Source organism: Lolium rigidum, chromosome 1, assembly GCF_022539505.1.
Source record: "Lolium rigidum isolate FL_2022 chromosome 1, APGP_CSIRO_Lrig_0.1, whole genome shotgun sequence".
Classification (NCBI taxonomy): Eukaryota; Viridiplantae; Streptophyta; class Magnoliopsida; order Poales; family Poaceae; genus Lolium; species Lolium rigidum.
In genome coordinates, this window is record NC_061508.1 from 103,832,575 (window position 1) to 103,855,034 (window position 22,460).

Genomic DNA, 22,460 nt, shown 5'->3' on the forward strand with positions numbered 1-22,460 from the left:
GGGGATGCCTTGGGCATCCCCAAGCTTAGACGCTTGAGTCTTCTTGATATATGCAGGGGTGAACCACGGGTGCATCCCCAAGCTTAGAGCTTTCACTCTCCTTGATCACGTTGCATCATACTCCTCTCTTGATCCTTGAAAACTTCCTCCACACCAAACTCGAAACAACTCATTAGAGGGTTAGTGCACAATATAAATTGACATATTCAGAGGTGACACAATCATTCTTAACACTTCTGGACATTGCATAATGCTACTGGACATTAGTGGATCAAAGAAATTCATCCAACATAGCGAAAGAGGCAATGCGAAATAAAAGGCAGAATCTGTCAAAACAGAACAGTTCGTATTGACGAATTTTAAAATAGCACCAGACTTGCTCAAACGAAAATGCTCAAATTGAATGAAAGTTGCGTACATATCTTAGGATCATGCTCGTAAATTGGCGTAATTTTCTGAGCTACCTACAGGGAGGTGGACCCAGATTCGTGACAGCAAAGAAATCTGGAACTGCGCAGTAATCCAAATCTAGTACTTACTTTTCTATCAACGGCTTAACTTGGCACAACAAAACTCAAAACTAAGATAAGGAGAGGTTGCTACAGTAGTAAACAACTCCAAGACACAAAATAAAAACAAAGTACTGTAGGTAAAAACATGGGTTGTCTCCCATAAGCGCTTTTCTTTAACGCCTTTCAGCTAGGCGCAGAAAGTGTGTATCAAGTAACATCGAGAGATGAAGCATCAACATCATAATTTGTTCTAATAATAGAATCATAAGGTACCTTCATTATCTTTCTAGGGAAGTGTTCCATACCTTTCTTGAGAGGAAATTGATATTTTATATTACCTTCCCTCATATCAATAATAGCACCAACAGTTCGAAGAAAAGGTCTTCCCAATATAATTGGACAAGATGCATTGCATTCAATATCCAAGACAACAAAATAAACGGGAACAAGATTATTGTTAACGGTAATGCGAACATTATCAACTTTACCCAAAGGTTTCTTTGTAGAATGATCAGCAAGATTAACATCCAAATAACAATTTTTCAGCGGTGGCAAGTCAAGCATATTATAAATTTTCTTAGGCATAACAGAAATACTTGCACCAAGATCACATAAAGCATTACAATAAAAGTCTTTAACCTTCATCTTAATGATGGGCTCCCAACCATCTTCTAACTTTTTAGGAATAGAGGCTTCGCGCTCTAGTTTCTCTTCTCTAGCTTTTATGAGAGCATTTGTAATATGATGCGTGAAAGCCAAATTTATAGCACTAGCATTAGGACTTTTAGCAAGTTTTTGCAAGAACTTTATCACTTCAGAGATGTGGCAATCATCAAAATTCAAACCATTATAATCTAAAGCAATGGGATCATCATCCCCAATGTTGGAAAAAATTTCAGCAGCTTTATCACAAGCAGTTTCAGCAGTTTTAGCAGTTTCAGGCAGTTTTTCGCGCTTTGCATTAGAAGTGGAATCATTGCTAACACCAATTCTTTTATTAGTATGAGTAGGAGGTGCAGCAACTTGTGTAGCATTAGCATTACTAGTGGTGGTAATAGTCCAAACTTTAGCTATATTCTTCTCTTTAGCTAGTTTTTCATTTTCTTCTCTATCCCACCTAGCACGCAGTTCAGCCATTAATCTTATATTCTCATTAATTCTAACTTGAATGGCATTTGCTGTAGTAACAATTTTATTATGATAATTCTCATTAGGCATAACTTTTGATTTCAAAAGATCAACATCAGAGGCAAGACTATCAACTCTAGAAACAAGAATATCAATTTTGCCAAGCTTTTCTTCAACAGATTTGTTAAAAGCAGTTTGTGTACTAATAAATTCTTTAAGCATAGCTTCAAGTCCAGGGGGTGAATTCCTATTATTGTTGTAAGAATTTCCATAAGAATTACCATAGCCATTACCATTATTATAAGGATATGGCCTATAGTTGTTACTAGAATTGTTCCGGTAAGCATTGTTGTTGAAATTATTATTTTTAATGAAGTTTACATCAACATGTTCTTCTTGTGCAACCAATGAAGCTAATGGAACATTATTAGGATCAACATTAGTCCTATCATTCACAAGCATAGACATAATAGCATCAACCTTATCATTCAAGGAAGAGGATTCCTCAACAGAATTTACCTTCTTACCTTGTGGAGCTCTTTCCGTGTGCCATTCATAGTAGTTGATCATCATATTATCAAGAAGCCTTGTTGCTTCACCAAGAGTGATGGACATAAAGGTACCTCCAGCAGCTGAATCCAATAAATTCCGCGAAGAAAAATTTAGTCCTGCATAGAAGGTTTGGATGATCATCCAAGTAGTCAGTCCATGGGTTGGGCACTTTTTAACTAGAGATTTCATTCTTTCCCAAGCTTGAGCAACATGTTCAGTATCTAATTGTTTAAAATTCATTATGCTGCTCCTCAAAGATATAATTTTAGCAGGGGATAATATCTACCAATAAAAGCATCCTTGCATTTAGTCCATGAATCAATACTATTCTTAGGCAGAGATAGCAACCAATCTTTAGCTCTTCCTCTTAATGAGAAAGGGAACAATTTTAGTTTAATAATATCACCATCTACATCTTTATATTTTTGCATTTCACATAGTTCAACAAAATTATTAAGATGGGCAGCAGCATCATCGGAACTAATTCCGGAAAATTGATCTTTCATAACAAGATTCGAGTAAAGCGAGTTTAATTTCAAAGAATTCTCGCTGTAGTAGCAGGTGGAGCAATAGGTGTGCATAAGAAATCATTATTATTTGTGGTTGTGAAGTCACACAACTTAGTATTTTCAGCGTTGGCCATTTTAGCAATAGTAAATAAAGCAAACTAGATAAAGTAAATGCAAGTAAACTAATTTTTTTGTGTTTTTGATATAGCAAACAAGATAGCAAATAAAGTAAAACTAGCAACTAATTTTTTTTTGTATTTTGATTTAGTGCAGCAAACAAAGTAGTAAATAAAACTAAGCAAGACAAAAACAAAGTAAAGAGATTGAGAAGTGGAGACTCCCCTTGCAGCGTGTCTTGATCTCCCCGGCAACGGCGCCGTGAAAATATGCTTGATGGCGTGTATTTCACACGTTCGTTGGGCAACCCCAAGAGGAAGGTATGATGAGCACAGCGAGCAAGTTTTCCCTCGGAAAGAAACCAAGGTTTATCGAACCAGGAGGAGCCAAGAAGCACGTTGAAGGTTGATGGCGGCGGGATGTAGTGCGGCGCAACACCGGAGATTCCGGCGCCAACGTGGAACCCGCACAACACAACCAAAGTACTTTGCCCCAACGAAACAGAGTGAGGTTGTCAATCTCACCGGCTTGCTGAATCAAAGGATTAACCGTATTGTGTGGAAGATGATTGTTTGCAGAGAAAACAGTAAAAACAAGTATTGCAAGAGATTGTATTTCGAGTAAAGAGAATTGGACCGGGGTCCACAGTTCACTAGAGGTGTCTCTCCCATAAGACGAACAAGCATGTTGGGTGAACAAATTACGGTTGGGCAATTGACAAATAAAGAGAGCATGACAATGCACATACATATCATGATGAGTATAGTGAGATTTAATTGGGCATTACGACAAAGTACATAGACCGCCATCCAACCGCATCTATGCCTAAAAAGTCCACCTTCGAGTTATCATCCGAACCCCTCCAGTATTAAGTTGCAAAGCAACAGACAATTGCATTAAGTATGGTGCGTAATGTAATCAACAACTACATCCTTAGACATAGCATCAATGTTTTATCCCTAGTGGCAACAAAGACAACACAACCTTAGAACTTTCGTCACTCGTCCCGTGTGTCAATGCAGGCATGAACCCACTATCGAGCATAAGTACTCCCTCTTGGAGTTAAAAGCATCTACTTGGCCAGAGCATCTACTAATAACGGAGAGCATGCAAGATCTTAAACAACACTTAAGCATAACTTTGATAATCAACATAACAAGTATTCTCTATTCATCGGATCCCAACAAACGCAACATATAGAATTACATATAGATGATCTTGATCATGATAGGCAGCTCACAAGATCCGACAATGATAGCACAATGGGGAGAAGACAACCATCTAGCTACTGCTATGGACCCATAGTCCAGGGGTAGACTACTCACTCATCACTCCGGAGGCGACCATGGCGGTGTAGAGTCCTCCGGGAGATGATTCCCCTCTCCGGCAGGGTGCCGGAGGCGATCTCCAGGATCCCCCGAGATGGGATCGGCGGTGACGGCGTCTCCGGAAGGTTTTCCGTATCGTGGCTCTCGGTGCGGGGGTTTCGTCACGGAGGCTTTAAGTAGGCGGAAGGGTAGGTCGAGAGGCGGCACAGGGGGCCCAAACCATAGGCCGGCGCGGCCAGGGGTGGGGCCGCGCCGCCCTAGGGTTTGGCCACCCCGTGGCCCCTCTTCGTCTCGTCTTCGGTCTTCTGGAAGCTTCGTGTAAAAATAGGCCTCTGGGCTTTTATTTCGTCCAATTCCGAGAATATTTCTTTACTAGGATTTTTGAAACCAAAAACAGCAGAACAAAGAATCGGCACTTCGGCATCTTGTTAATAGGTTAGTTCCAGAAAATGCACGAATATGACATAAAGTGTGCATAAAACATGTAGATAACATCAATAATGTGGCATGGAACACAAGAAATTATCGATACGTTGGAGACGTATCACTCCTCTAGTTACTAAGGATCTGAGAATTGGTTCTATTTGATTCCCCTATTGTTATACTTAATACATTATTAAAGTAACTAAAGTAGATATGGTTCTTTTTATAGTTAACTTTGGTTCTAATGATGATTAGTTGTTAATCATATAAAGTATAGAGTTTGACTCTAAAGTTCTCTTAGGTTCTTTAAGTGAAGGATAGGTGGAATGTAGATGTGGTAGAATTGTACTTATGATCACCAAGTGATTCACAAGTTAAGGTTGGGATATAAGCCTAGAGTTGCTTACTAGTTACCTCCCTAATATTTCATGTGGTGAATGATATCTAGTTATCCTATTAGGGTTTAACTTATCCTTACATATCTCAAGAGCATGATCATGGATTAGGCATGATCAACTTGTTCTTAATATCTCTATCTCAAGTTCTTAGGGTTTAGGATCATCACTCAATTTATAGTGTTCAAGGCTTGGCTTCCTAAAGTATCTCTCATTAAATAGGTTTCTCACTTCCATGATCAGGCATTGTCTTGATCAACTAGGGTATAGTACTTCTAATTTACCTTCTTGAATGAGACTACTATGGTTGCCTCTAAAGTTTATATCCCAGGAGAATGTCTGAGATGTTAGGGTCTACTTAATCACTGATGATATAATCATCTGGTTATAAGAATAGTTCTCTCCCTCACATTCAAGTGTTGCCTCAACTACTTGAGTGTAACACTATAGCTTGGGCTCTCTTATAAAGGAATGGTTATTCTAGGGTTTATGGTGTACTCACAATATCTCAATAGATATTAAGTCTAAAACTCCACTTGACTATCTATGTTGAAATAATCCCCTCTTTACTTTATCAATTCATGGATATGATATTATTCCATGTGATATTAGGTTATCTCACCATTCCAAGGGAAATGTTTTACAACCTAATGCTTTAGTTCAATGGTTGTCCTTTATTCATAAATAAACAGAACTAGGATTAGTATGAATGGTCTCTCTCATTTGGGAAGGACTTCAATTTAACCCAAGGTTATTCTCTAAAGATAATTATGTAGTCACCAATATCTATGTTTAACATGAATGGATTATCTCTCTAGGGAAGGTCTTGAATAATATCCTAGGGTTCCTCTTGAAGATGATGTCGTGATCATATAGATATTTATATCCAAGGTTTGCCATTGCTTCTCTATTAATTATAATAGAATTCTCACCTCTCTAGGTTTGATGCTTAACTATTTGGAATAGGGAAGAATATATATTTCTTGAGTGGATCTCCTTGTTATAATTCCAATGTGGAAGTGGAATGAATACCATGAGATTCCATGGTAGGATCATAGATTATTCTTAGGACATGGAAAAGATAAGTGAAGAATAGTTTCTTCATTTATTTTACTTGATTTCCAATTAAATGGATGTTCATATGTTATGGCAAGGAATATCATGTTGTGATCTTGAATAAGATCAAGCATTTGATCATTGAGTAAAGTGTTGTTGTCTTGATTATTAGTTCCATTTGATCTAACCCCTTAGATCAAATCTTCTCTACCCAAAACAAGGTTTTATCAGAGTCACATTGAGGTTTGTAGTGCTTGACTTGATGAGCTACTTCAATTCCACCAAGGTCAAGTGAAACTTCGATTCTTGTGGATCTGTTTTACTTTAAAGCGCGAAAATTCCCCAGATTTTCTATGCATGAATGCAATGCACACATCTGTTTCCTCTATTTTTGTAACCCCAATACCTGGGATATTACATGCAGTAAGTCAACATGCAGTAGTGGGGCTACAAACATTAATGGTTGATTAAATACATGCATGATAAATACATGAGCCTTGGTGAATACTCCGTATGACACTGATCTTGAAGTAATGAACAATAAGATTTCATCCTCGCGTGTTGCTAGGTTCTGCCGATCATTTTCGGAATGGAAACTTCTTACTTAAATCTTATAAGTTGAATTGCATTGGTTAGCAGAAGCTTAATTAATTAGGGAAAATTGATTATTTACCCAAAGTTCATTAACCTTGGATTATCTACCCAAACTTGATTGACCATTGATAAAATTGTTAGAGTGTAATGACCGACCCTCGCCTCCCCCCTCTCTCTCAGTTTGGACTGATGGGTGAATGGTTAGGTGCATACAACTTATAACCGGAGGTTGAAGGTTCAATACCCAAAGAAATGCAACTAAAAAATACTTATTCTGGCCTTCCCCCGCTGCACCCGTCAATACTTCCAAAAAAAAAGCATAGACGTGAGGGGAGTGTTTAAGTGTAATGACCAATCGTCTCCCAGTTAAGACTGATGGGTAAATTGGTTAGGTGCACACAAATTAAAACCAGAGTTGAGGCTTCAATACCCAAGAAAAGTAATAAAAATATATATTGCGGCCATAGACATGAGGGTGGGTGTTAGAGCGTAATGAACGGTGAAAGGACACAGATGCCGCCTGGGTGGGGGTGGGGGGGTGAATAGGCGGTTTAAAACTTTCACGATTAACCTTTAAATTATCAAGCACAAAACCTACATATACTATAGTTCATCTATGTGCATCAACAATTATGCTAAGCAAAACAAGCAACTATGCGATAGCAAGATAAATAACTTCAAACACAAAGGTTATCACAAAAGTAAAATTCATAAGTAAAGAGCTCGGGTATAGGAATAACCGAGGTGACACGGAGACGGTGATGTAGCCGGAGTTCACAATTTACTCTTGCGAGTGCTATTCTCCGTTGGAGCACTGTGGAGGACAAAGCATTCCAAATGCCACAAAGGCCTCAATGTATTCTCGAGCCCTTCCCATCAAAATGAAATCCTTGATCCACTAAGTGATCCTTGAGGGTGGTCACAAACCCGCACAAAGCTTAGAGAAATCTCCACAACTTAATTGGAGGCTCCCAAGAAATCGGCACGAAGGCCTCACGCTTGAGTAACCTCCACAACTTAATTGAAGGTCCCAAGAACACCACTAAGATCATCAAGTCGTCTAGGGTCCAAAGACCCAAGAGTAACAAGCTCATACTCACAAACTTTCACCTCCACGTATCACCACAAAAACTCAAACCGATGAACCAAATGAAATGGCAAGAACACCACTAAGATGCTCAAATCTCCCGCTCTCAAATTCCACCAAAACAACAAAAGCTATTGAGAGAATAAGAGATGAAGAACAAATATAAAATCACACAAAGAAATCCAAGATCTAGATCTACGATGTCTACCCTCACTTAGAGAGGATATTGACTGCTGGAAACATAGATCTAGATCTTATCTCAGTTTTCCCTCAAAAAGATTCAACAAGCATAGGATGAAAAAGAGGAAGGACAAATTTTAAAGGTTCACATTGGAGGAGAGAGATGGAAAAGGAGTAACCAGCCTAAGGAGAAAGATGTGAGCCTTATATACTCCTCCAATTTCCTTAGGCTAAAGCAATATGATTAAGTCGCAGATATGAAGCAATACCAATCTAGTTGCAACTCACTAGTAACCGTGAAATATGCATGAATTAGGGGTGGCGTCGTGGACGAACTTTGGCAAATGGTGGATGTCGTACTGATTGAGATGCCGCCGGGTGTTGCGCTAGCAGCAAGCGCACGCGATGGAGATTTATGATCTAGTTGATCGAAAATGGCCTAGCGAGCATTTTGTGTGCAACTCCGTTCACTAATCAGAGATAGTTTTGTCTTTCAACGTAATGATATAATTGGAGGGGGCGGCTGAGTGTTGATCTTTATTTGCTACCAAGCTCCTAATGCGTATTTTACCAATAGTTAATCAACTTTGTGTAGATGATCTTAGATTGACCAACTTTTAGCCAATTTTCCCAATTAATTATACTTGTTGAAGTAGATTTTTGTTGTTCATAGATACGACTAGGTACGGAAGTTCCATCTCTCCCCCTAAACTGCGACGGCCGCATCATACCTATCGCCTTCTGTTCAACAAGAGTGGCTGCAACCTATCGTTATTTGTTTTTGCGGTACATATTACAGACGCATACGTCTATAAATATGTATACCCATTTACTTCTATAAACGTACGTACACACAATCGCGGAAATGCCTATCTGAACTCGAGCTAAGATGCACCTGTTTTCTGGACCATCCATTGGCGCAGAGGTTGGAGGTATCGCTCTGTATTATACGATGTATGCCATTTGTTTATTGAAACGTCTACTGTGCCTTGGCTCACGTCTGTGCACGCACTGAAGCCAACTTAGCCCGACGTCCGTAACTGGTACAACACGTCCGTCAATCTACTCCAGCAGCGCTGCAGCGGTTATCCTCCTTCTCCCATAGGCCCTTCTCCTCACCTAACTTTTATCCCCATCGTCTTCCATCGCCACCATCTCCGATTTGTCCTCCTCCCTCAACGCACTACCATGTCGTCCTCATCTTCGAACACAAGATACTACCCCATCCAGCAGATCCACCCTCTGGTGCCTCCCATGGTGCGGCGAGGAGATCGTTACCCAGATTTACGGTCTCGGAACCCGTCCTGGTGTCTCAGTGTGTGATTCCACATGTATAAGGATTAATTCCGTCGGCGCTCACCAGATCTCATCGTCGATTGCTTACTTTTATTTCTGTGTCCCGCGTTGTAATCCATCAAGCAATTCATTACAGGACGGTGACGGTGGCTACCAAGTTCATCGAATGGCAGGAACACGATCGGCACCTTATCCAGGCTGCTCTACCATGCGCCCAAGTGAAGCAGCAGCACCACCCAACTGATCGAATCCGCCCCAATCTAATCGTGGATGAAGCCATTCAGTTGCAGCCTCCATCGGGTGCTCCATCAGGCGTGCAGGTCCTCCAAGGGGATCTCCAGGCCGCGGCACCGGCCACTTTAGTCGATGCAGATTTCGGGCCACGTCGCAAGCCCCCACCCTGCAGATGATCATCAGGCACCTATGGCGCCTCCTTGATCCAGGAGCAGTCATGCGCCGTCCACACCACAATGCGTGCGAAGCACCTCCAATTTCTCAGCATTCATCGCGCACAGATTCTGTACCATAGGAACAGGGAAATACCCAACATGTACCACCAAAACAGATTGACTCTCGTCAAGCTAGGCCAGGATTGCACTACACTTCCGTCAAGCCCCGTCGCATCGCACACCGTGGTATCCTGCTAGTATCGGACTGTTCCACTCCGTTTTGCACGCTGTATCTGACATTAGCAGACCTGGCGGGACACATCCCAAGATGAATTGCGTGGTCCACAAATCGAGTTCATTTGTGCTCGGGACCAGAAACACCTCCTCCCACACAATCGCTCCTATAAAAACATTGAAGGAACACTTTTTATGATTAATTTTAGAAATGAAATCATAATTAAAGCAACCGTCATTCTGTAGATCTTGAACATACTGAAACAAAAAATCATACACGCTCACATAAGTCCAAAGACCTATCCATTGTGATGTCAGCTGAAATGCTTCCTGATTTGCTTTTCCGATTTTGTACATAAATCTCTATATTTTTTTTACAATCAAACATGATCTTTATTAGGTACTCCTACTGTAGTTGAATTTTTGGTAGATTCCAAGTTTCCCAGTACATACTCCCTCCGTACACAAATAAGTGTACATCTAGGTTTTTTGATAAGTCAAACTTTATTCCATTTGACCATTTATTTAGGAAAAAGTAGCAGTATTTATGACACTAGATTAGTATCACTAGATCCACCTTGAAATATAGTTTCATAATATAGTAATCTAATGTCACATATGCGTATAATTTTTGATAATAAGTTGGTCAAAATTAAACAAGTTTGACTTATCCAAAAACCTAGATGTACACTTATTTGTGGACGGAGGGAGTAACGCAGAAATATTTTCTTTGTTTGGAAAACATATTTCGAACCTTAAGTCGGTTCACGGCGTGACACCCCTCAAAGCCGTTCGAGCCGTGACGAACTCGTGACGGAGCGCGGCTTCGAATCGAAATCCCCACATCGTTTCTCCCCCCTCAAGCCGCCGCCGCCCTCCGCATCTGCCCTCACCCGCCGCCGCGCCGGCCGCCGCAACCGCCGGTCGCGCGCGCGCGATGGCGTCGACGTGCTGGTCGTGCGGCGAGGGCCCGGTGGTCTCGGACCCGGACTCGGGCGCGCTCGTCTGCACCTCCTGCGGCCGCGTCCACGACGCTGGCGCCGGCGAGTTCGTCCACAAGCAGACCTTCACCATCGACGGGCAGCTCGACTTCAGCAGCTCCAAGCAGGTCTACAGCTCCGAGAACCCCTACCTCGACCGCAAGCTCTACCTCGCCACCGACGTCATCACCTCCACGGTCGCCCCCTTCTCGCTCTCGCCCACGCTCCTCCGGGAGGTCCTCGAGATGGCCCAGTCCGCCACCGACGGGGCCCTCGCCTCCCCGGGCACCGCCTTCCTCCCCGCGCTCGCCGCCGCCTGCGTCTTCCTCGTCGCGCGGCGCCACCGCCTTCCCATCTCCCTCGCCGAGGCCGCCGCGGCCGCCTCCTGCACCACGTTCGCGCTCGCCGACCTCGCGTCCCGCATCGCCTCCCGCCTCTCCCTCCCTCCCCTCCCGTCCTTCGACTACTCCGCCGCGCTCGAACGCGCCGTGGAGTACTCGGGCAAGCTCAGGGAAGCCGCAGGCGAGAAAACCGAAGACATCCTCTCCCAAGCCAGGTTTCTCCTCCGCTGCGCCTCCAAGTGGTCCCTCACCACCGGTCGGCACCCACAGCCTGTTGTCGCCGGCGTGATCGCCTTCGCCGCAGAGCTGAACGGGGTCACCTCCATGTCCGTGGAAGAAATCGCCCTGGAGATCCCGGCGGTGCCTTACACCAGCCGCCTCCGATACAAGGAGCTCGTTGCTGCGCTGGTGCGTGTGGCGCAGAAGCAGCTTCCGTGGGGTGCCGACGTCAATGCCAGAAACCTGCTTCTGAACGCGCCCTTGCTTCTCCGGCTCATGGAGATGCGGTCACAGTCAGACCCTTCGGAACAGTTTCTGGAGAGCTTCGCTCCAGACATTGCCAGCATTGTGCAGGTGTACTCAACCGTCGACGAGGACGAGTCCAAGTACCTCCAGAGTGTTCCCCTGGATGCTGATGATTTGGATTTCAAGAATTCTGGGCAAGAATCAGAGGATCTCAAGATCTCGGAGGGAGGCATGTCAGATACTTACCAGAACGTCTTAAAGAGGATCGCTCAGCTAAAGGAACTTGGGAAGGTTGGCAAAGTTGCTACCAGGAGGAAGCGGTGGAAGAGAGGGCTGGACCTGGAGCCGTGGATGGATTCGCTGGGTAATGGCTGGGCCAAGAACATGCCCCTTGAGGAGGTACCAGATATTGACATTGGCTATGATGCACCTCCTCCATCGTTTACTGCTGGACTGGAGTTGCAGAAACGGAGGAGAGCACGAATTGAAGCTGCCAAGTGTCGGATCGATGAAATTAGGAACCCTCCTGCTGCTCGTACTGCAAGTACAATTGATTTGCCGTCTACTCTTCGAACTGAAGATGCCTGTCCACCCCAAAAAAATACAACTGGTTTGCCATCTGCTCTTCGAAATGAAGATGCCTGTCCACCCAAAAAAAATATCAAGAAAAGGCAAAAGAGACAAGATCCTGCCATGGATCATGTCACTCACAGAAACCATCTGGCAGAGATCTCAAATGCTCCTGACTGTGGGAGGAAGAGACAGAAAAGAGGCGCATGTAATGGTATTGACTGGGAAGATTGTGTTATCGAGCTCCTGCTGTTACATGGTGCAAATGAAGCAGAGATAGAACAAGGCCATTACAAAAGATTGTTGGATTTGCATGTCTTCACTTCATAAGTGGAGACAGATGAAACTTGGTGATGCGGCGTCTCCAGTCTTTAGAATTTGGTTACTGAATTGCTTCATGAACATAGGTTGTCATTATTCTAAATTGTGCATAGTTTTTTTTATAGAGAATCTCCATTTTGATGTCTGGCTCACCAGATTTGGTTTCGCTCTATTTGCATTTTTGGAAATTCTGTCAAGCTGATTGTGGGAACAACATATCGTAATAGGGAATGCTAATACACGGTAGGCTTTCTGTTTTTCTCCTGGTAAAAACAGACAGATATAATGCATTGGACACTTGTACTGATACAGTCCCCAGCGATTTTGATTGCATAGTTAACTGGGGATGTGTCACTTTGTGTACTTTTCTATACTGCTTATGAAGATAATACCTGGTAGGGCTCAACATTGCTGTACAGCTTATGAATGACATATTATTATTTAGACTCGCCATTAACCTTGTCGTTCTACTACTATGAATGCATCATTTCTGAAGTCCCAAAATGAGAATATGTCTTGGTCGATTTACTTTAATTAAGAAATATGTGTTTTGGTGGCACACAATTTGAAATCGGTTTATGGTGTGCCGTTTGTCCCTTCTAACTTCAGTTTCATACAGAACAAGTTACAGTTGTGCCTTGAATTTTGAGTTCTGAAGTGATACAGTACTTACTGAAAAGGCCTTGAAAACATGATCCTCATGCAAATGGGATCTGATTAAATGTTCTCAGACCCAAAACTATGGAATAATTTAGTTGTCGCAATATTTTTATTTGATCTGTGTTGCTGTTTTAGGAGATATGTCTGCTGCTGATATTGAATTATCTCTCAGATCAATATTGAGGTTTAACTCGACATTCAGTTCATCGATAACCTGAAAGAGTTTGTCAATCATCTAACCAAGGGAATGCATGCTGATGTTTCTGGATCTAGTAATATGGTATTTTCTACTGTGTGATAAGCGCCATTCTTCGATTTATGCGATGGCTTATTTGTAAATTATACTCCGAAGGTAACCTCGTTTCTTTCGCCAGCCCCAGCAAACCCACTTAAATGATGACCTCAACAAAATGGGATGATTTTGGTAGGCAAAATATCCACAAGATTCAGCTGCAGCTGCCGACGACAGGAAGTACTATACATGGGTATTGAATTTTTTTGCCAAAAAACTTGTGCCGATGGGCAGTGGAATGTATGTCAAAGCTTCTCTATTTTTCTTTCAACTCATGATGGTCAATTAAAGCTTCTCTATTTTTCTTTCAACTCATGATGGTCAATTATTTCCCCATAAGAATTATTCTTGCAGAGCTAATTCCTAAAATGTACGCTTTTCTATTTGTACTATGCTTTGAAACTGACTACCAAATTAGTAAGGTATTTTGAGTGTAACTCAACAATTGGCTTGCAGACATTAAACATATAATCGAAGCATACACTAATGCTTACATATCTCAGTGGGCCTATTACTTTACATTGTAATATTTTAGTTCAAAGTGTGCTGAATGCACAACGTCTCATGACTGCTACAGCAATGCAGGTAGACCATCCCTTCTTATTTTAGAACAATGTGTCCGATATTACCCGAAATTGATCGCAGTGTTTTATTTGGTTAATCATTCTGAAAACTGGGAGACTTCTAGTTGGTAAGTTCATAGAGAAATCGGTGGAGTAATATGTTTCTGTAAGTTTGGAGTTCGAATAAATTCAGAGATTGTTGCTGTTAACTGGGCCTCCTTTTGCTAAGGAAATACTATTTTGCTGATGTATTTACCACTAGAAAATTGATGATACTTAATACTTAATTACCTACAGACGTGACAGTTTAGTGCGAAGAGCCAAATATTTATTTGGCGCAAAATGCCCATTATGTGCTGACCATATGGGCTGTCAACATCAGACCAGCCATTACAACTACAATACTTGCTTACCATAGACCAGCCATAATATGGTCAAGCTAATTATTTTGTTTCATGAACCATGTTGCATTACGAACTGTAAATCTTATTGCAGTTTGACTGCAGCTTGCTTCACAGTGCAAATTTGAACGTCGCGTTTTAGTTGCTGTAAAAGATATCAGTGCAGAGTGTACATGTCTTGCACTCAAGGATGATAATTGTTCTGTATATTTCCTATTCTTGTGTCATCATGTTTATCAACTTGTTTTGCAGGGAAACCATCCAGACAGTGGGGCCTAAATATGCTCTCAAGTATCACCGATCTGCAGAGAGTGCACTTAGCTATTGCTACAGATATTGTTTGGAACTACTGCTTGAAAATGGTCTTGAAAGGTATATTACAAGCTTTGAGGCTTGGATACTCACACATTTTATCTTACATTTTGTTGTCTTCAAAGGTTGTTGTGCCCTCTCAAACAGATATTTTATTTGCACACTTTGACATATCGGGCATGTTCCTAATACAGACCAGTAAATGGTGCATCTGAAGATTTCAGGAACTCACTGATTTGGACTATGGGGAGAGTTAGAGCTTCATTTAAGATGTGGTATATGCATGGCATGTTAACTCTCATGTTCTGGTGTATTGTGTTGCAAGAAGCAATCGATTGTCATGGTTTTAGCTCCATGATATTCTAGCTAAATGGCTTTATTCTTTTCTGTATTCACCAAGAAATTTTGTGCTAGCACTTGATGGCTTCATTCACGTTGTATGTTTTACACTATAATTTTCTCTATGAGCTGTTGTTTTCGGACGCTCTCCAGTCTTCAGAAATCTATTCCAGTTGCCACCTCCAGCTTTAACTTGCATAGTTTATTTCTGGTGATCCTCTTCAGGCTATCATAGGCATGGATTGGCGCCTCTTCAGGCAAGGACTTTTTCCAGTCACTGGCCGTGATTAAACTTCTGCAAAGTCGAACGGTTAGTTTCGCATTTTCATTGTTGTGCATCAACATGTCTTATTGTTCTTATTTCTTACTACTTGTTGGGGATAATACTGAAGTTCTTAAAATGGCTTAATCAATCTTGTCTTACTTCGACGTCCCTATATCACAGATGAATATCTCATACTGATAGACATGCATTTAAACAGACTGAATCAGAAGGTTTCTTCTAAACAAAGAAGAGAACCACAAGCCAATACCGTTTCCCTTAATTTGTCCTATTCATCAGTTTAAATTTCTTTTTCAAGAGATAATCCTCAATGGCATTACACTCTTCAGGCTGTACAAAAATGCACCCACAAACAATAAGCCGAAATGAGAAAAAGAAAAAACAAAAAGGAGAAAAAAATCCCTAAAGCAATGGAAACCGTATGCAAAAGAATCAAACTCAGTATATGTCTATCAAATCCCCCTAAGAAAGGTAAATGCATGTCAAACTCCAAACAATACATCTGAATTACAGTTGCTGAAGCAGTCATCTAGTGGTTGAAGGCAGTGCAGTCTCTTCTGATATCTCCACTGTTTCCAGTCTTCACCCCTACTCTCCCCAGCTTGATCATGGATTCCGTGAACGCCTCGAAGAATTTTGTCTGGTTCGCGGAAAATTCCTGCACTATCTTTTGTGATGCATTGTCCTTGTAGAGCACCTGGTCAGAGGTGAAGAGGCCCAAGCCGTTGACGAGGTTGGTGTAGTACTCGTTGTCGAATTTGATCGGGCTGACGGGGTCCATGTTTACGGCAATGGTTGCGCTGACGTTGCGCGGGCATGCTTCCATGAGCTGCTGCGCGTAGGCCGGGTTGAACCACGGATCAGTCTCGTGGGTGCTGTTGAAACTGTACAGCCGCTTGTAGAAGCGGGTGCAGTGGGCGAACCCGACTGTGTGCGCACCAGAGAGCACGACCATGTCCCACTGGGACAGGCCGCTGTTCTTGAAGATGGCGGTGAGCTCCTTGACTTTCATGTCAGGGCCAGGAAGCTTGCCCTCCACGTCGCTGGCCTTGGAGACAAGGCCGTCACGGCGCCCGAGCTCCACAGTCCAGTATGGGCCATCTGCCTGAAACCAAATTGGACAGTGTTTCAGAACCGAAGGACGGCGAAAACGAAACGGTAGTCAGTAGTAGAGTGGAGTCGTGCTTCTTACCAGGCTGACAACGTCTCTGGCGGCGAGGGCAAGGATGTCGGAGCAGGAGACCACGCCGGGGCACTCCCTCTCGACCCTAGCCTTGACCCGGTTGACTGTGTCGTAACCATCGCCGGCGAGGGAGTCATCGTCCTCCGAGTTCTTCTCGGCATCGTTGTTGGGAGAGGCTATTAGGACTGAAGCGTCACAGCCCTGTGGTTGGAGATGAGTTCAAAAGAAGTATTTTAATCATGGTCACTGTTTAAATTGCAACAGCATGAAACGTGAACATGGACGAAGCACCTATAAACTGTGAACTCTGTATCTGGTATGTATACCAACTGACCAACATATAGGAGTAACAGAAATGCATCATAGGGTTTTTTATAGGTTCCATAAAAATCAGTTTGTATGTGTATCCCGTTTTAAGTTATTACTTTGATTCTTAGACTATCATGTCCTCAGGTGGGATGGGCTCACGGGCCTGCATCCTATGTAGGTCAACCCAAAACAGTGGGGCAATAAATAAAGGAAAGGAAAAGAAGGCGGGATGCCATGCCAGCTAATGAATGCCACTAAACATCATTAGGCGCGCACGACAGGCCTTCAATCTTTTTTCTTTTCACAGCTTTGAACTGATAGTCTGAGACAGCTGAAACAATGCAGAGATAATTTGAAATTTAATACAGCTACAGAATGCTCGGCACACTGCACCTCTAGGTAGAGTAGTTTTGAAGATTTAAGCACTAGCAGGACTAATGTTTTTCCTGTGACGAACAACGTTGAGGTGAAATGATTATGATCACGAGAGGGCAGAGGGGAGAAGGAAAGAGATCCGACATTGCTACAATTTGATAATGAGGATAGCAGTTGAAAAGTCGTGCTGCCACATGCATAGGCTGTCGCTACCGACGACCACGCGAGGCGATCGAGTTGTTCCAGCTCCATGGCTCCCACTAAACAATGCAAGTAGCTAATTCCTTTTGGTTTTAACTAATCCTAATTTTGTTTCTAATGTAGTACAGTAGTACTGTAGTATGATCTGAAGCTCTGAACTCCTCAGAGAAAAATGCCCATTTGCTGATGATAGGAATTAACATGATGGATCAAAGGCTGTCACTAGAAAGCATGCCGCTTTACACCTTTTTCAAAAGAAAAGTACAGAGATGGCTAGCTTCTTGACGAAGCGAGGGGAGAGAAGAGCAAGAACTTATTCCAAAGCATAACAAGTTGAAGCTGAATAGCAGTTGGAACTTTTTTTTGAAATAAAAAACAGTTGGAACTGACAAAGGAACTGTTGAATAATGAAGGATCCGAAAGTAATCAGTAAGATGAACCAACTGGTGGCATACTATAATCATCAAACAGAACCGCATATGAAGGATTTAGCAAGCAAAGCAAGAAATGCTCGAGCCGCAGATGCAGGATTGGCAATGGAACTCACGTTGACGAAGCAGTCGTGGAAGAAGAGGCGGAGCACTGCTGGGATGGTGACCACCGTCTCGTTCTTCTTCCTCGTCACCTCCTCCCTCACGAAGGACAGCAGCTTGGGACACGACGAGCTGTAGTAGTCCTTTGACAAGCCGTCGCCGCCGTATGCCGCCTGGCTGGACGGCAGCATTGCGACGAGCAAGGACACGGCCACTAAAGCGAGCATGCTTCTTCTCTGTTTCTCCATGGAGTATGGGTCCTAAGCTGCAGTGGTCGATATGGAGGGGAAGAGGCTGGCCTCTAAGGAGACACCGGGCGGACACGAGAGGAGTAGAGAACCCGTGAGGAGAAATGAAGACGAAGAGATATCGGTGTGGTGAGAGCAGGGAGGGAGAGCGAGGTTTTTATAGTGGTCCTCCTATGTCCCAATAGGCAAAATATTGTGAAACTCGTTGAGGGAACGGCCGGTCCAATTCATGATTTCACCTAGGCAGGTTGCTTGACCCCAGTTTAAGGCTTCGATCCCGGAATTGCCGGCTCGGCGGACGGCAGCCGTCAGATAGGTGTTCTCATCACATGCAGGCTATGCAGCATACATACTTTTTAGTGGAAAAGCAGACATCCATCATTCGTGGAATGCATACATTTGTCCAAAAAATTATTTGGTTGTTAGCTAATCGTTTTAGTTTTTTGAGATATGCTTGCTAACATCTAGCTGAGAATTCTAACGGATCTCGGTTCATGTGCCATTTTGTCTATGTGATCCTGTGGATTTTGGATTTCTCCCGGTGGATTTACTTTAATTATCGGTTTTGTTAATCCTTCAGGCTGGGAATTTGTCAAGTCTCAGTTGACGTCGAGAATTTTCGATCAGATTTTGAGATCCGTGCAAAAATTTGCATTTTTCTGAACTTTAGAAATAGACCGTATGTTTTTCTTTTGCACTTTATTAGCAACTTATTACATCATTGTGAATATTTAAATGCATGTATGTACAAATTCGTAAAATGAATCGGGACTTAATTAATACTTACGTACAATGGTCATGACAAGGAAAGGTGTGAAGTTCTAAATAGTTGATAAAATTCTTCTTGCATATAGTTATGTCTAAAAATAGATAACTTTATATACATTGTCTAACATGAACTAGCATAACTATCTGTCTGAACCAATGTAACATGCCCTTAGTCGACACACTCCATTTAACTATTTTAATCACTGCCATCATAACAAATGAGCATATTTTGTTTGATCTACAACTGAGCAACTAGCGCCAATATCTACAAATGATCATAAACTCACTTTTGCCCGTCAATGTACCTGATGGCAAGTTTAGATTTGTCCCACAACTCCCCCTTCTTTAATGCATAAAGCAAAGCTCCTGTTCTCGTCAAAAATGATTTATCCCACAATATGCCACGTGCGAAAAATAGAATCTCCTACAAATAGCTCGCTAACTTTCACTTATCGGATGCCCAACTATCATGTGCTTTTAACTTCATCTAAAAATTTGTAGCGTGTGTATGACGCGTCACTCATGTGGTTTTCTTGCATCTTCTTGTCCGGTCTGATGTAATATGTCTAGTACATTACTAAAGTCAGATCGTTTAGTAAAGCAAAGACAAACTTTTCGGATTCAAAGGATGACTCTGCCGATGCACAGAAAAACGCATGTATGTGTTTTTAAACTGAAGGCCTTAGCCCTGCTTTAAATTAATAAAGCGTCAACACACCGTACAAAGTCAGGATACATAACGAGCAACCGCTCCCACACCGTACAAAACGACACACAGGTCCCCAGACCTAACAAGAGCTACAGTTCAAGGATGTAAAACAACACCAGATGAGATAAAGTTCAGCACAACAGGAAGCACCATCCCCCTGGTACAAAGCAGATAAAGGAAACTCGGCGACATCAGGAGCCCGCCTACACCACCAGATCCGCATGCATCCGCCTAAGAGAGTCCATCGCCGCATCCACGAGGCCTCTATCCTTCCACTTCACCAGCATCCTCCATTGCTGCATGTAGATGATCATTTTGAACAAGGCGTCAGCTGGTTTGCTAATGATAACGCCTTCCATAGTTAGCTTATTATGAATATTCCATAAGGCCCAAGCTAACGCCGCAAAGGAGTACCAAACTACTCGTCTATACGCCCCAGTCAAGCCATGAGAGATAGCAAGGAAATCGCCTGCCCCTGCAGGGTTCCAGAAGCAATGCAGGAGCTCCCTAACTCCCGCCCATAAGAAGCGAGCCAATGGACACTTGAAAAAGATATGATCGCAGTCCTCAGGCTCACCACAAAGAGAACAAAGCCCATTAGACGGACCTCTCCGTTTGGCCACCTGCATAGAGCAAGGCAGTTTACCCCAAAGGAGTTGCCACAAGAATACCCTTATCCTCGGAGACACCCTCGTCCGCCAGACTTCTCTAAAGTGCGTGACCGCCGCTCCCTGCGACAGCCGGCGGTATAGGGACTTAGCGAGAGAAGTCACCGAAGCCTCCAAGCGCCAGGAAACCACGTCGTCCTCGGCGCTGGCACAGGTAACGTCTAGCTCCCTAGTGAGATTGTCCCATTCAACCGTCTCGGCAAGGGAAAAAGGGCGCCTAAACCGCAAGCGCCAACCCGGGCCGTCCCTGGCCCCCAGCACCGTAATGAACGGTGAGTCACAACAGCTGAACAACACCGGATACCTATCTCTGAGCGGAGCGGTGCCCAGCCACCAATCCAGCCAGAAGAACGTCCGTTTCCCATTGCGGACGCAATGCTTGGCGCCAAGCTTAAAATACCACTTGACTCTCTGGATGGAGTTCCAGAATTGCGAGCCCTTGGTAGGTACCAACGGCGAGAAGAGGTCATGCTCCCCGAGGTACTTGGCTCTGATGAGATCCGCCCAAAGCCCATCCGCATTGTGGTAGAGCTTCCAAACCCATTTGAGCATAAGCGCAATGTTCATATGCCTAGTGTTGAGGATACCCAAACCCCCAACCTCCTTTGGTCGGCACACTGTTGCCCAATCAACCATGTGATACTTGCGCTTATCCCCCACCCCTTCCCAAAAGAAGCGGGAGCGAACCTTGTCAAAAGCCGCATGCGTCGAGTCAAAGAGCATGAACAAGCTCATTGCAAACAACGGGAGGCTAGACAAGCAAGAATTCGTCAGCTCCAGGTGCCCCGCCGAAGCCAAGAAAATTCCCTGCCAAGGGTCAACCCGTTTGGCCACTTTCGACGTCAGGAAATCCCAGTCCGAGACGCGAAGCGTTTTGTTACTCAAAGGCAGACCCAGGTATTTGATGGAGAATTTCCCCAAGCGGCAGTTAAGGAGCCGAGTCACCCGCTCCTGCTCCTGGGGTGTGGTCCCAACCACAATAACCTCACTTTTAGCAAGATTGATCTTAAGTCCAGACATCAGCTCAAAACTAAGCAAAACAAGCTTAAGATTGGCAATACCCTCATCTGACGGCTCAATCATCACCATAGTGTCATCCGCATACTGCAGGTGAGTGACTCCCCGGGAATCAAGTGCCGCACCGGGCCCACAATGTGACCAGCCTCCTTAGCCCGCGACGAGCATGGCTGCCAAGGCATCGACCATGAAGTCAAAGAGGATGGGCGACGGCGGGTCTCCTCGCCCGACCCTCGCGCGTTCGGAAGAAAGGGCCGATTTCCCCATTGACGTTCACCGCCGTTTGGCCACCCGAGACCAGCTGCATCAAGCGGTGAACCATATGTAGGATAACGTTGCATAGAAAACAAAAAATTTCCTACCGCGAACATGCAATCCAAGCCAAGATGCAATCTAGAAGACGGTAGCAACGAGGGGATGATCAAGACTAACCCTTGAAGGGATTCCAAAGCCTATTAGAGTAGGCTCTTATTGCTGCGGTAGACGATCACTTGCCGCTTGCAAAAGCGCGTAGAAGATCTTGATCACGATCACTTCCGGCGCCACGAACGGGCAGCACCTCCGTACTCGGTCACACGTTCGGTTGTTGATGAAGACGACGTCCACCTCCCCGTTCCAGCGGGCAGCGGAAGTAGTAGCTCCTCTTGAATCCGACATCACGACGGCGTGGTGTCGGTGGTGGTGGAGAAATCCGGCGGAGCTTCGCTTAAGCGTGCGGGATGTGGTGGAGGAGAGAGACCGCTAGGGTTTGGGGAGAGAGGGGGTTGGGCGCCGGCCCTCTAAGGGGTGCGGCCAAGGCTGAGGCTTGAAGTGGCCAGCCCCCTCTCCTATGCCCCTCATTATATAGGTGGAAGCCCCAAGAGTTCTAGTCCAAGTCTTCGAATAAGACCCCAACACTAAAACCTCCCAAAAGTGGGAAACCTACTCAAGGGGGGAGTCCTCCCACCTTTCCTTGAGGTGGGGCTGGCCGGCCACCCTAGAGGAGTCCACCTTGGACTCCTCCCCTTTAGGGTTGGCTGGTCATGCAAGTGGAGTCTCTTTGGGACTCCACTTTCCAAAGTGCCATTCTTCCGGACTTTTCTAGAACCTTCTAGAACCTGCCATAAATGCACCGGATCATTT

The 22,460-nt window shown here is 43.9% G+C and overlaps 2 protein-coding genes across 2 annotated transcripts; one reads left to right on the forward strand and one right to left on the reverse strand.

Annotated features, from left to right (window-relative positions):
- The first annotated feature begins 10,737 nt into the window (after nucleotides 1-10,737).
- Nucleotides 10,738-15,417, forward strand: LOC124649685 (plant-specific TFIIB-related protein PTF2). The gene is made up of 5 exons (XM_047189279.1): nucleotides 10,738-12,563; nucleotides 13,310-13,417; nucleotides 13,512-13,669; nucleotides 14,646-14,765; nucleotides 14,900-15,417. The coding sequence occupies exon 1, from the start codon at nucleotides 10,738-10,740 to the stop codon at nucleotides 12,484-12,486; it is 1,749 nt and encodes a 582-aa protein (XP_047045235.1). The 3' UTR covers nucleotides 12,487-12,563; nucleotides 13,310-13,417; nucleotides 13,512-13,669; nucleotides 14,646-14,765; nucleotides 14,900-15,417.
- A 313-nt stretch (nucleotides 15,418-15,730) lies between these two features.
- On the reverse strand, nucleotides 15,731-18,285 carry LOC124705657 (peroxidase 55-like). The gene is made up of 3 exons (XM_047237391.1): nucleotides 17,943-18,285; nucleotides 16,520-16,711; nucleotides 15,731-16,432 (listed from the first exon to the last, which is right to left on the reverse strand). Exons 1-3 carry the CDS (start codon nucleotides 18,174-18,176, stop codon nucleotides 15,857-15,859), a joined length of 1,002 nt encoding a protein of 333 aa, XP_047093347.1. The 5' UTR covers nucleotides 18,177-18,285; the 3' UTR covers nucleotides 15,731-15,856.
- Nucleotides 18,286-22,460: the final 4,175 nt, after the last annotated feature.

Bases quoted from the DNA above. Each gene is read 5' to 3' on its own strand.
- LOC124649685 (XM_047189279.1), top strand. From the start codon at position 10,738: ATGGCGTCGACGTGCTGGTCGTGCGGCGAGGGCCCGGTGGTCTCGGAC.
- LOC124705657 (XM_047237391.1), bottom strand. From the start codon at position 18,176: ATGGAGAAACAGAGAAGAAGCATGCTCGCTTTAGTGGCCGTGTCCTTG. The intron at 16,712-17,942 runs GTGAGTTCCATT...CTCCAACCACAG, and splicing joins TCCACGACTGCTTCGTCAAC to GGCTGTGACGCTTCAGTCCT. The intron at 16,433-16,519 runs GTAAGAAGCACG...ATTTGGTTTCAG, and splicing joins CCAGAGACGTTGTCAGCCTG to GCAGATGGCCCATACTGGAC.